The following is a 13,096-nucleotide window of genomic DNA, read 5'->3' as shown; positions in this document are numbered from 1 at the left end:
AATTAAATTTTTATTTTGCAAGCAAGTTCATTCGACTTCTGTTGAATGTTTTATTTTTTTTTTGTTAGTCGTGATCGTAGTCAAAACATAAACAGAGAGACAAACCAATTTGATCATTTTGCAATGTACGACCTATGGCAAAATATATTCACCACACTAGATCAGTAGTTGTTGTTAAATTGGAATTGAATTATGATGTTATAGCGATGACGCACTTACCAATCTTGGTGCTTGGGACAGCTACTTAATGAAATCTGGCTTTATTTTCAAGCTAAACAATTTTACCAATACATTGAATTAAATTGCTCTATCAATATAATGTAGGTAGGTAGAAATAGATAAATGACCGGGATTTTTGCCGGTTATTTTTTGTATGGTGGTATTTTGATCTATAATAAACCAGACTAGCCAGACCTCCTTTTATGTTAATTATTATTATATTCATGTTTATTAAATTGATTTAAATGACTCATTTCTATATAGGAGGTGAGGTATAGAAAAATCGATTTATATAGATTTGTAAGTGGTGCGACTTGCTTTTGTTTTGGTTGTTTGGTGTTTCCCAAAACTCTTCCGGTAGTTTTTGTTTTTATCGATTCTTGTTCTTGGTTTCTCTTATTTATATCTATTGATTTATTTATAATTGGCACAACTAAGACAAATGGAATTTAAGTACCTACCTACAATACCGGCACGCGGGGAAGGCACTGAATTATTTACTATTAAGGTATTAAATGAAATAATTATGTGCTTTCTACCATTGGATACTATTTTGGGTATTGTAAGATACATTTTTGTTCTTATTTTCTAAAAAAAAAAAAAATTGTTATCCAGCTAGCTAAGGACCCAGCACGAGACGACTACTTACACTCAGGGAAAAAAATAGTTATTTTTTAACTATTTGCATAGTCAATCAATGAAATTTAGCGAATAACTAATTTTTGACAGAAAATAGTTAAAAATTACTATTATAATAGTCACATGCGATAGTAAAATAGTTGAAAATAACTATTAAAATAGTTAATAGACTAGGCCGTAGTAATTATTATTATTATGTTTATAGTTAGAAATAACTATATTATAATAGTCACATGCTACAGCAAAATAGTTAAAGTAACTATTTTGTATATAGTAACACAAAACTATTTTGTACAAGCGTCCCAGTGCAAGTGCAAGTTTCAAGTCGTGAGGTCTACAAAAATAGAAACTTTTATTTAAAATTAACTTAACCTGTTGTGCGTTTGATTCAAACATTACAATTTTTTTTTCAGGAATAAAAGTAAGACATTTAACTTGATTAATTAATAGTTCCTAATCTGAAATATGTTTCAGGGATTTTTCGAGATTTTACAAGAACTGCATTAAATCTAATAGTAAATAATCGGGATAAACAAGCTACCAAGTTATAAGAGTTCTTTAATAGGCCTATCAGCATAATTCATTTGAACCATTACTTTTAGGAATTTTTATCGAAAACCTTTGTCTAAAACCTTTCGTTTTTAAAATGAAAAATGTTGCAACCCTTGACCCCTTATAATGGGACTAGCGGACAGAGGAAACTTCAGGACTTTTCACAGATTGTAAACCACCCTAACGCCTGTTACAAAATTTTTTCCTAGAAAGAATCTTTTTTGCCTGGGCTATATACTGTGAGCCCTACTTTAAGTTAGTGGGTACCATTGTACCAAATTATACATGAGAGCAAAGTAAGTAATGTTATTTTCAGAAAATTTGAATCATGAATAATTTTAATTATGAATAAAATGGGAATACCTGGTTGGAAGGATTGTAGTATTCACATAAATTAAGCAGATTGCAAAAAAATTGCACTCGTGACTACCGCACATAGGAGTATTTGCTTTAAAAATCTGATTAAAATTACTTTTCGTGGTTTTTGTTATTATTTCTGTTTAAAATGACAATACACCAAAATGCTTAAAATAGTTTTATTTTTAATTATTTATTTTTTTTTTTTTTCATTTAAAACGCATAAATTTAATGTCCTTTTTGATATAATTCTGCTTTTTTGGGACTTTTACTTCCGACATACATATGAAGCATGAAGGTACCATCAAATTATAGTATACAAAAAATATTTGAGATAACAACCGGACATGACATTAGGTACGGTGAAAGAGAATGCAAAAGAAAGTAGGTCCCGCAACTCCGTCTCTCTGTCTCTGTATAAGAAACTACAGCCTAAACGGATGGATTAAACTTAGTATGTAACGTTTTTTGGAGACAGCCTTGAGGGGTTTTTGGAATTAATTTTGTTGGAACAAAAATAACTATGGATTTTAAAAAAAAAATTGTTTTTTTTTTTTTGTAGAATCAAATTTTCGAAAACGGGACATTGAATTTTTTGAAATTTTGGTTTTAGGTTTTGGTTTTGCTTTGAAAAATAATATTTTATTATTCTAACGATTTTGATTATTGTAGGTAGGTATGTATTTTAATTAAAAAAAAAAATAAAATGCATACTTGTTTTAGAGCTGAATTTCATTTAAAATATTGATTTTTTCTTTCGAAGAACCAATTTTATGCCTATTTTAAGAAAGGGGGTTTTAATCTAAGAAATTGATTTAACTGCATAAAGTTAAGTTCTTTTTACCACTAATGAATTAATTCTATCAGTTTTTTTTTTCTAAATTCATATTTTACGATAATTTTTATGATACATTATTATTCTAAAAATTTTATAGATATTGAACATTGGTAATAAAACAAAAATATTTTAACTTTTTTGTTAAAATGCAAAGTAGGAAAAAATACTTGTTTGCTTAGGCATTAATGTTTTTGTTCTTATTATACTTCAATTTTTAAAAACACCTCTTGGTCTTCATCACTTTTATGAATAAGTTATTAATGTCAACGACCAATTTCATTATTAAAAAATAATTATTCATTTTAATAACGGAATAATCTTCCTCATTAAAATTTACAACAAAGATCAACATTAAATTGTTTTTAATAACCTGCGCTTGAACTTGAATTTCTTTTATTAAATATGTAACACGCGAGAGGTGTTGCAAATAACAGGGTTCAACTGAAGATATGAAAATTGTCAGTTATGGTGTTCCTGATTGATAAAAAGCAAATTTTCTTGGGTATTTAAGGATTTATGTATTAAAAAAAAAAAAAATGGTCTCTATGGCGTATACGTACTTTTGTGTACATATTTGTATTTAATTATAGTTTAATACTATGTTTCCACCTACGCTTAATCCGAGATTTAGCTAAGTAGATTTAGAATAAATCTCGAGATTTATTTTAAATCTACCTCGTTAAATCTCAGATTTGGGGTCAGCTACCCTAATTCTATGATTTTCATCTACTTTCAATCCGAGATTTAGAATAAAACTCGAGATTTATGCTAAATATACTTAGCTAAATCTCGTATTTAGGGTAGGTGGAAACGTAGTATAATGCATTTAAAACACATGAAAACCTTGAAATACTTTTGAGAAAGAGTGTAGGGAGATACACTATGAAACGAACATTTAATTTTGAACTAAATGTTATAGTCAAAAATTTCGGAACTCCTTAGCTGTCCTTAATGAATTCGGATATAGTATCGTACAATTTATCATACTCTATAATTTAAGAAAATAAATTTTACTATCAGAAATATAAATGTTTTCTTGTCGCATACTTTTGTCATTTTATTAACACAGGTAGCATTGAAAAGGACAATGGGTTGATTTTAAAAGGACTGCCAATTGCATACTTTTAATAACCAATCAGCCCTACCCTGAGTTTCATGTGGAAATTTTTCCGCCCGGAATATTTTTGTTCGCCCGAAATTTTGAAAGCTATGGTGAGTTTCACCCGAAGGGAATTTCAATTTTCCTCTAAACTAGTTTCCTGTTAGCCACAAAAGTTTAAGCGATAAAAGAGCTGTCGACTTAATGACACATTACCTGAAAAAAAATTCAAAATACGCGGAACTTTCCGAACGTGAACAACTTTTCGCCAGAAACTCACAATAGGGGAAAAGTGAAATTCAATTTTTCCGGTTGGAAATTTGTTCACGTGAAACTCACGATAAGGCTGAATGTTCCACAAATTCGTTGCTATTATGCAATAATTTGTCATGGGTGAACATAATTGAAGATTTTGTATCCTATAACGAAAAAAAATATTTTTTTGAGGTTCACATGCATTTTATAAGTACACGCAATTATATTATGACAGCTTAAGTCATACGATAGGCAAATGGCAGTCGCAAAGATAAACGATTTGAAATAAAACGATCATCGTAATACGTAATCGCACTGGAACCCCCGCTTCGCACGATGGGCTTTAATTTAAAAGTCAAATTTCAAAACGAGAACGCGTAATAGACGTATTTTTCCGAAGATATTAAAATATGTTGTTTTGTTTAAAAACCGTAACTTCATGAACTCAAGATTTTCAAAAACATTTTTTCCCACAGCAACTAAAAAACCAACTAAAGCATCAAACAAACTTGTATTTTAACAAACAAACAATTTTTATTTTATTTATAAAAATTTTAATTTTGTCCACAATATAAAAATTAAACTTTTATTTCAGTTAAATTTTGTTTTTATATAACAAATGTAATGAAACTTTGTTCTTTGAACTTATATTCGTAAAAAGTCTTGTTTTTGTATGGTCTTTTGTATTTCGAGATAATTTTCATTTGATCTTCGTCTTTAATTTGTATCTTAACAAAATAATATCAAATAAAAAAAAATGTATTTTCTAAAACTAGTGAGCAAAATTTATGGAATGTTATGTATTCGTTATTGAATGTTAAAATAATTATTTCATATAAATAAAATAAATATGCAAATTAAATTGAATTGAACCCTTCCCACATAGTTAATATTATGATATTTCCTTTGTTAAATATTGCAATGTGCGTTGTATAAAAAAAAGTTAATAAATATCTTTCATATAATAATGTAGTATAAAACAAAATCTATTAAATAATATTTATGATATATAAATAATTTCAGGGAATGTATTTAATTTTATATTAATTTTTTGTTTGTGTGTGGCTCAGAAAACAAATTTTGATTATATTCAAGCAACTGGAGGAACTTCTTCGTTGGCAACTATTGGCGGAGAAACATATTCATGAACTTCGGCTTCTTCGTTGGGCTCTTCAACGTTTTCGTTGTTGCCATTAGCAAGCTCGGCTGATTCTTCGGGTTGTGAAATGCCATTTGTTGTTACTTCAACACCGGATGCTGATTTTAATTCACAAATAATCTTTTCAGCTACTTTTGAGTCCATTTCGATTATTTTTTCCTTGAGTCTATTTTTCATTTCCTCTGGCCACTTTGGAGACCATTCTTTAAAGAGTTTAATCTAAAAAAAAAAGTAAAGGTAATTATGATATTATTATAATTGAAAATTAGACAATTCGTTCTTGTGAAATTTTGCAATCAAAATGTTAATTAACTTAATTGACATTAATCAGATGAGATTGAAAACCGCCAGATTTTGATTTTTGTGACTTGTTATTATTATTACCATTTTATTAATTAAAATATATGTACATAAATTTTTATAATCATTAAAAACTATTGCAGCGCTAACTAACAGAACTTGCCGATTGGTATAAAAGAAAATTATATTTAATAAGGTCCTTGAACTCGCAGACCTCTGATAGCACTACAAAAAAACTAAGCTTCAAAATTCTATCAGATAACACATTCCATTTTGAGTGTTATTAAAATATTATAGTTGCACATAAACGAAAACATTTCCTGTTTCAGAAAAAAGTCCTGTGTGATATTCAGATTCATATCCGTCTTTGTACAATATATTCCACGATTTAGTTCGGTATTTTGGATAATTCAATAAAACCGCTGCGTTTAGGTATCTTTGTTAGTTGTTGATTATGGTGTTCGTTGGTGCCACTAGTGTAAGTGTGGTAGTTGAAGCTAGTGGTTAAACTTCCAGCACATGTTCTGTTAATTCCATAGCGCTAACAGAAACTTGAAGGTAATTTTTTGTTTATTGGAGTCTATTAAAGAATAATACTTTGCCAACTAGATAATTTATCAATCAGTTCGCTAAGTCCGGATTCTTTTAAGATTACATGTTTCGATATAATGTTACTATTTTGGATGTTTTTGTATTGCTCACAATTTTAACGGGGTATTCTACGATATCTCGGATGCACTGGTAAGTTTTTTCCTCTTAGTAAAGTTTGTTTTATTGAATTTCATAAACTTTTCAGAACAATGCTTTTTGCGGCTAATTTTGAGAACTTTTGACAATGCCGATTTAGGCTTATATAAGAAACAACACTCTAAAATAACGTTTACCTACCAAAAAAATGGAAAAAAAAATATATTTGGAAGCTTAAAGAGAAAAAACAAAGACACTGCTATTTCAATGTTCGGGCATAAACTGGAGTGTTTCAATAAATACCTATATGCCAAATAAGTTTTTTAGATATGAGACATTTAGAGGTTTTGAGTTCAAGGACACTAATTTCTCTATGGCCCCTATTACGGTTGTCAAATATCAACACGATATTTGATATTTATCAACAAAATGAATGAATATTACTGTGATCGACTATCAAAATTTTTGGTAAGCTATGACCTTTCTATATATTTGAGATCTATTGTGGATTATCGATTGACCACCGTAATAAAATGTCTATCAATTGATAAATTTATCGTTTATCTATCAATTGCTATTTCAGACTCTCAGTGATTAACGTGTTAATGGAGTGGAGTGTAGTTAATGTAGTGTATTTATATCTGCAAATTTTTTTTGTTTGCAATTTAATACAGCGTCCTCTGTCTTTCACAAATCTTTATGAGATGATAAATATCGCAAGGTTAATTTATAAAGGCGCTATATTATTGCAAACAAAGGTGTCAAATAAGTATGTGTTCTGAGTTCACTGCTTTTTATTTTATTTTTGAATGACTTGCATATTGAGCTTCCAACAGGATTGATTCCGTAAGCACTAACAATTAACGTTATCTTGTATGCTGATGACAGTGTTCTTAACCTGTAAGTCTTTAATCCTTATAGACAGTTTTATCATTTACTGCATCAAATGAATTTTAACAGTCAACCAATCTAAAATAGTGATACTTCGAAATGGAGGCCGAATAGCAGCTCAAGAAAAATTGTTTTTGGATAGCTTTTCAAAATCAATATAAACATCTTGGGGTTATTTTAAAATACAATATGTTTTGGACGGAATACATCAATATCAGACTTAATATTTCCAAAAACTCTATAAATTCAAAATGGTCGCAGTTTTTAAGGAATAAAACTGCTTAATTCACAATTCAGCAGTAAATATGAACAAAAAACAGCCATGTTTAATCAGATTTGTTAGTTTCTGATACATGTAGGAAACAGTAGTCTCTAGTTATTTTGAATAATAGCTTGAGACAATGAAGGAAGAAGAGTTAAGTGCTATTGTGCAGTTAAATATTAATAAACACTTGCTTTCGTACATTAAACAAGAAATGAACTTTGGTGAAACATTAAAACTTACTTCATGTAGTCGGCCAACGAACGCACAGTGTGGCCAATGGTATCAAAAGCTGGCAAAAATAGCTATTTTTAATTTGTACCGAAATTGCAAGATACAAATTTACTTTAATAGAGGGATTAATAGGCTGCACGTGGCTGACTTCCACGATTTTAGCCTAACGGGGAGAGTAACTACACTTTAAAATGTCACCATTGACGAAATTATTCGCTATTTAACTTTTTTTTAGCTCCCATGGGTGTTTCAAGTTTTAAGTGCTATTTCGTTAAAACAAAAGATACAAATTTGAAATAAATATGGGATTACAAGCAAAAGGGAAGCTTTAGATTCTCATTTTTCTTTTGAATTGCGTCATACAAATTCCTTGAGAAAAAGTTTATAACGGTGTAAAGTGGCGCTTTGTTTTTGGTGTCCCTTTATTGATGAGAGTGTCATCTTTCATGTCAATTAAAAAAATGTTGCCCATGTTTGCCCCTTTTTGAGTAAACACTATGTGAAGTTATCGAAAAATAACCATTTTTTTGTATATATTTCTCAGATTCTGGCAGTGCTGACAATACCGGTCAACTAGATTTTTGACACAAGGACCTAATTATACTTTTCTGAAGGTTTAAGAGATTCTGAACTCGTATCCATAGTCAGAGTTATTTTATTAGCCACAACTGAGAGTGTGTACGGTTAGCATGCTGGCTAAAAATTTAAGAAAATAGTGTTGATCAACAAAATGGAGACTCATCTTGAGATATCTCATGCATAAAATAAGATCGGAAAGATTTAAATAGTTTTTTGAAGAAGAAAAACAGATCACGGCGTCAAACTATGCTGAAATAATAAACCACCATTAGCATAACCTCAAAAACATTGAAAATAACGTTTTTTTCTTTGCATTTTATACCGTTAATATTTCAAAAAACGGAAGCTTAAAGCATATTTCTGAATGTGTATTCGAGTTCAGTATTCCTAAATCCTTCAGAAAAGTATATTTTGGTTCTTTGGACAAAAAAAGGACAAAAAAAGAAAAAACTTATTTAAATAATAAAACCAGTAAATTCAAAGTATTGAAAAATTAAATAACAATTTTCCTTCTCAAACAACTTCAAAGCTAAAGGTAACAGATACCTTCTTAGTTATATGCGTTTTTAATAACTTTTCATAGAATCACAAGAGTTGTCTTAGTTTTGTACTTTATTATAGTATATTTACCCATAACAAACTTAAAAACAAACAAAAATAATTTTTGCCAACTTTTCCTACCATTGGCCACACTGTGGAACGGTTCAAAGAACTGTAGATCGCTTTAATATAAAAGGCAGATTGAATCATATACAAAATCTGATCTAAATTGAAACTCTCAGTAAGTGATGGACCAATTTCATTAAAAAACGCTTTAGATGACTAGGCCACAACTCGACAATTACAAAAACACCGAATTCATTTTTTTTAATGTAAGAAAATTGATAGTTCAATAGGTGTTTAAGCCATGCACACTTAAAAAAATCATTTTTTGATAAAACCAACAAACGGAATTGGTTCGCAATCGCCAAGGAGTACCTACATCAACAAACATCCAGAGTTCTGGAGTTAAAAGTTGACTCGACATAATGTAACCATACGCAAGGACTCCGGATGTTTGTTGATTTGCATTTAAAGTTACTTAAACGATGAGAAATACAAGAATAAAATGACCTCTCGCAAACCTTTGTGGAGCACTGTATAGTGTAAAGTTATACAAATAGCATGAAATTTCGAAGCTTCGCAGTTCCCACTATTTCTTATAACATATTAAAAAAAAAAATTACATACTTTCAACTGGCAGGAACAGTTTTTACTATCAATAACCCTCATCAGGTAGTTACTTCAACTCACATTCAATCTTAATCTTAACGGGAGCTTTTTTAAAGTTTTTGAATTATTTTATTTATTTCCAAATACCTACCAACTTTAAATCCACAGGATTTACCTTAATAAATTTAAGCTAATAAAATTAAGCTAACCAGCTATCACAGACTATAAAATATTTAATCGTTCTATAAATTAAACAAGTATGAACAATAAGCTATAAATGCTAAAATAATGAAAACTATATCAAAATCTTACCCTGCATTGAAATAGACTCATTGGTTTGTCAATTACTTCGGCATTTGCCAAACCGCTAACAACTCCATTTACGTAGACCCCGGAAGACTCACGGGTCAAGTAATCAACAAGAATTGGAACAAAGTCATCACGTTGCAATTCACTCCATTCATTGAACCATTGGATTATATAGCGGAATTCTCCATCTACTGTTAGATTATTCATCGACATCTCGTTTCAAATAAAAATACAAGATTGGTTTTAATCCTTAACTTGTTAGTTTACCAAATAAAAAAAATAATATAGTATTTCGTTTATTGCAAAATTTATAAACTTTAGCTACTTGCTAATACTGAAATATTATTTATTGGTACTGAATATAATTTTTAACAATTATTGAAATACAACTTTGAGGAAATGCATTTTATTTTTTGGATTAAAAATTATTGCCAAGGTGTCTCACAGAAATCGCACAAGAAAACAAGATTTTTTTTGTTGTTTTTGGTTGTCCGTGGCCTCTACTACAAATTCGAATATTCAGTTCGAATTCGCACTTCGAATCGAAAAAGTGACATTTAACTTCGAATTTCGATGTCTTAACTTCGAATTCCAGTGTGCTGAATTCCATAAGACTTTAAGTGGGAAACACAATTGGAGATTGTGGAAACGTAGTCGAATTTAGAAATTTTTCGTGTAAACGTAGGTCGCAGGCGACTAAAGTGACATTCATTATAGAAAAATCCTAGTCGACTTACTTCTCGTGCGGCTAAAATCGACTCGTGAAAAGTCGGCATAAAGACCTAGGGCTGTAAAAGTAACGACAAAATGAGTACCCGCATGTATACGTTACTTTTGATACTAGTACCCGCATCAATAATATCGTTACTCGTTACTTTCGTATGTTTCGCATTTTTCGCATATTTCGTATGTTTCGGGTGTTTCGCATGTTTCGTTACTTTCGTTACTTTCGCATGCTCCGTGTGTTTCGTACATTTCGTATATTTCATGTCTTTGATGCGTTTGGTATGTTTGGTATTTTAAGTATGTTTCGTACATTGGTATAAGGGTGTTAATTTTTTTTTTTTTTGAAAAAAACCAAAAACAATTTCTATAATCTAAGCTACATTTTAAGGTCATAAACATTAAAATTAGTTGCGGCATTCTCATGTAATAAGAGTTTAAAGGTAGCTATATTGAATTTTTTTCGTTTTTGTTTTTAATCAAACGTGGAAACTTTTTTGATTTTTTTCCAAATTTTTAGACAAAACTTTGGTAATTTTTTGTTTATATTCTTTCAGTAATCTTATCACAATTCTTTAGAGACCTTTATTTCAAAAGTGCAACGCGCAGATCTCGAAATATTAACACTTCAATACAACCATGTCGAACAATTTTTCATTTATTTTTTCTATTGAGAGTTTTCTCTGCTTTTTTTTGTGTTGAAAATTTTGCACCGAAAATAAACTAATTTTTTGAAAAACCAAAAAACTTTTGTACATTCTTAAGCTAAATATCAACTATTAACACAAAGGCCATAAACAGATTGGTTGCGTCGTGGTGATGAAGTGATGATACCGATATCGAACCGATACGAGATGCGATAATTGCTGTTCAATTCAGAATGTTCTACCGAAGGGAACCGCAAACGAATACGTAAAAAGCGTACTCAGTTTTAGGGAAAATTGCGGAACGCAAATTATCCTCACTCCCGAACACGCCCATGTTTCGTTTCCTCCCGGTCCAAACTTAAAAATTGTCATTGCAGCCAACCTAAAATAAAAAACCATTCAATCATTTCATTCAGTCAAATTCATTCCATATTCTCATTCAAAGTTGTCGTCACTCATGTCAGACACCACCTCACCACACACAAGCAAGAAAGTAGTACCTACTTGAAATCAAAAGAAAAAAAAACAAAAACTTAAAACCACGAATAAAACCAAAATTGTAATTATTTGTTTGAATCAAACTAAAGAATAAAATAAATTAAACAAATCAAACAAAGGAAAAGAAAAATTCTTTTTATTAATTACAAAAGGAGAAAACAGAATACAAGTACGGCTATGCCCCAACAGATGCAGTGTACCATTTTGTTTTTGTTTCACATTTCGTATACCTATCCAAATTGGTATTCTAATTGGAATGTATCTACACTACACTCAAAAACACTTTCACATATCTCACTCCCACATGTCCATAAAAAACAGGTACGAAAGAGAAAGAAACTGAATTCTTATTTACCCCTTTTGATATACATATACAAAAACAGAACAAAAAAATCGTAAAATACATAAATGATGATACCGAACCGATACGAGATGCGAAATAATGCGCACACGACAAATGCAGTGTACCATTTTGTTTTCGTTTCGCATTTCGTATATCCAATCCAAATTGGTATTGGAATTGGAGTATCGTCGTTACTCGTATGTTCCGTATTTTTCGTATGTTTCGCACGTTTCGTATGTTTCGCATGTTTCGTTACTTGTTCAGTACCAGTAACGAAACATACGAGTAACGAAATTATTTGGGCAGTAACGTTTCGTTACTCGTTACTGAAGTGAATACCCGCATTTAAGTAACGAATACATACGGTTTCCTACAGCTCTATAAAGACCATGCTGTTTTTGTTTTGAAGTTATACTTTTTTTTGCGGGGTATGAACATTTCTGAAATGTCAAAAGGCCAGTTGTACGAACGTTGTTCAGTTTTGGCTCAGGAATTGAAGTTCCCGATTTCGGTGCATTAGCTGTGGTTCAACTTTGGTTCAAGCATAGATTCGTTTTATTAAACTACCTATATGGAACCTTGAACCAATTCTGTACCTTAGATTTACCACCAATTTCAGAAAAAAAAGCTACTGAACCACGAATTAAATATTTGAACAACCGCCCAAGTAACAATTTAGCTTTCATAAGGGTCAATGCAAGCTATTTTTTGACTTGTTTAAGAAGAAGGACAACCCAACTAACATTTCAGCTTCGGTTAAGGTATTACAAAAGCTACATTTCAGCTTCTTTTAAACTTTAATAAGGTTGTTGGGCATGGAAAAAGGAGAACGTTATACAAGTTTGACTCTCTATAAGGATCTTAAACGAAGCTTTACCGAAGCTCTACCGAAGCTTTGAGATTTGACAGATAGCTTCGGAACAGCCTGTATAGCTCTTTAATACATGTCTTATCGAAATTTAAAAAAAAAAAAAACCAAAAACCAAAAAGAATTCTTTTTTTAGCAGGTTTTAAATCATGAATTTTATCTTTTGACCTGATATTATATATAACATTATATTAGTATTTAGTTTATCTATTAATAATAATTTGAAAAGTAGATAATTTTTTTACCACACCCAGGAATCGAACTTCGTATCTGCTTGGTAGTAGTCCATCACTCTACCCACTCGGCCATCCTAGTATATTCATTAATAAAATCAAAAACTTAATCAGTTCAAATAGCAAAAAAATGTCCGAGCTAAATTATTCAATGTAAAAACCAAAAAGTGTCCGAGCTAGATTATTTAATAT

General features: G+C 30.4%; 1 protein-coding gene across 1 annotated transcript; it reads right to left on the bottom strand.

Annotated features, from left to right (window-relative positions):
* Positions 1 to 4,510: 4,510 nt before the first annotated feature.
* Positions 4,511 to 10,061, bottom strand: LOC129916001 (uncharacterized). The gene is made up of 2 exons (XM_055995757.1): positions 9,596 to 10,061; positions 4,511 to 5,337 (listed from the first exon to the last, which is right to left on the bottom strand). Exons 1-2 carry the CDS (start codon positions 9,803 to 9,805, stop codon positions 5,050 to 5,052), a joined length of 498 nt encoding a protein of 165 aa, XP_055851732.1. The 5' UTR covers positions 9,806 to 10,061; the 3' UTR covers positions 4,511 to 5,049.
* Between the last annotated feature and the right edge of the window lie 3,035 nt (positions 10,062 to 13,096).

The sequence above is a fragment of the Episyrphus balteatus genome, chromosome 3 (assembly GCF_945859705.1).
Source record: "Episyrphus balteatus chromosome 3, idEpiBalt1.1, whole genome shotgun sequence".
In the NCBI taxonomy this organism is placed as follows: Eukaryota; Metazoa; Arthropoda; class Insecta; order Diptera; family Syrphidae; genus Episyrphus; species Episyrphus balteatus.
The sequence above is the reverse complement of the archived record's forward strand: the minus strand, read 5'-3'. Positions and strand labels throughout refer to the sequence as shown.

Excerpts from the sequence above, each read along its gene's own strand:
- LOC129916001 (XM_055995757.1), bottom strand. The coding sequence starts at position 9,805 with ATGTCGATGAATAATCTAACAGTAGATGGAGAATTCCGCTATATAATC. Across the intron at positions 5,338-9,595 it reads TGAGTCTATTTCAATGCAGG|ATTAAACTCTTTAAAGAATG; the intron begins GTAAGATTTTGA and ends TTTTTTTTTTAG.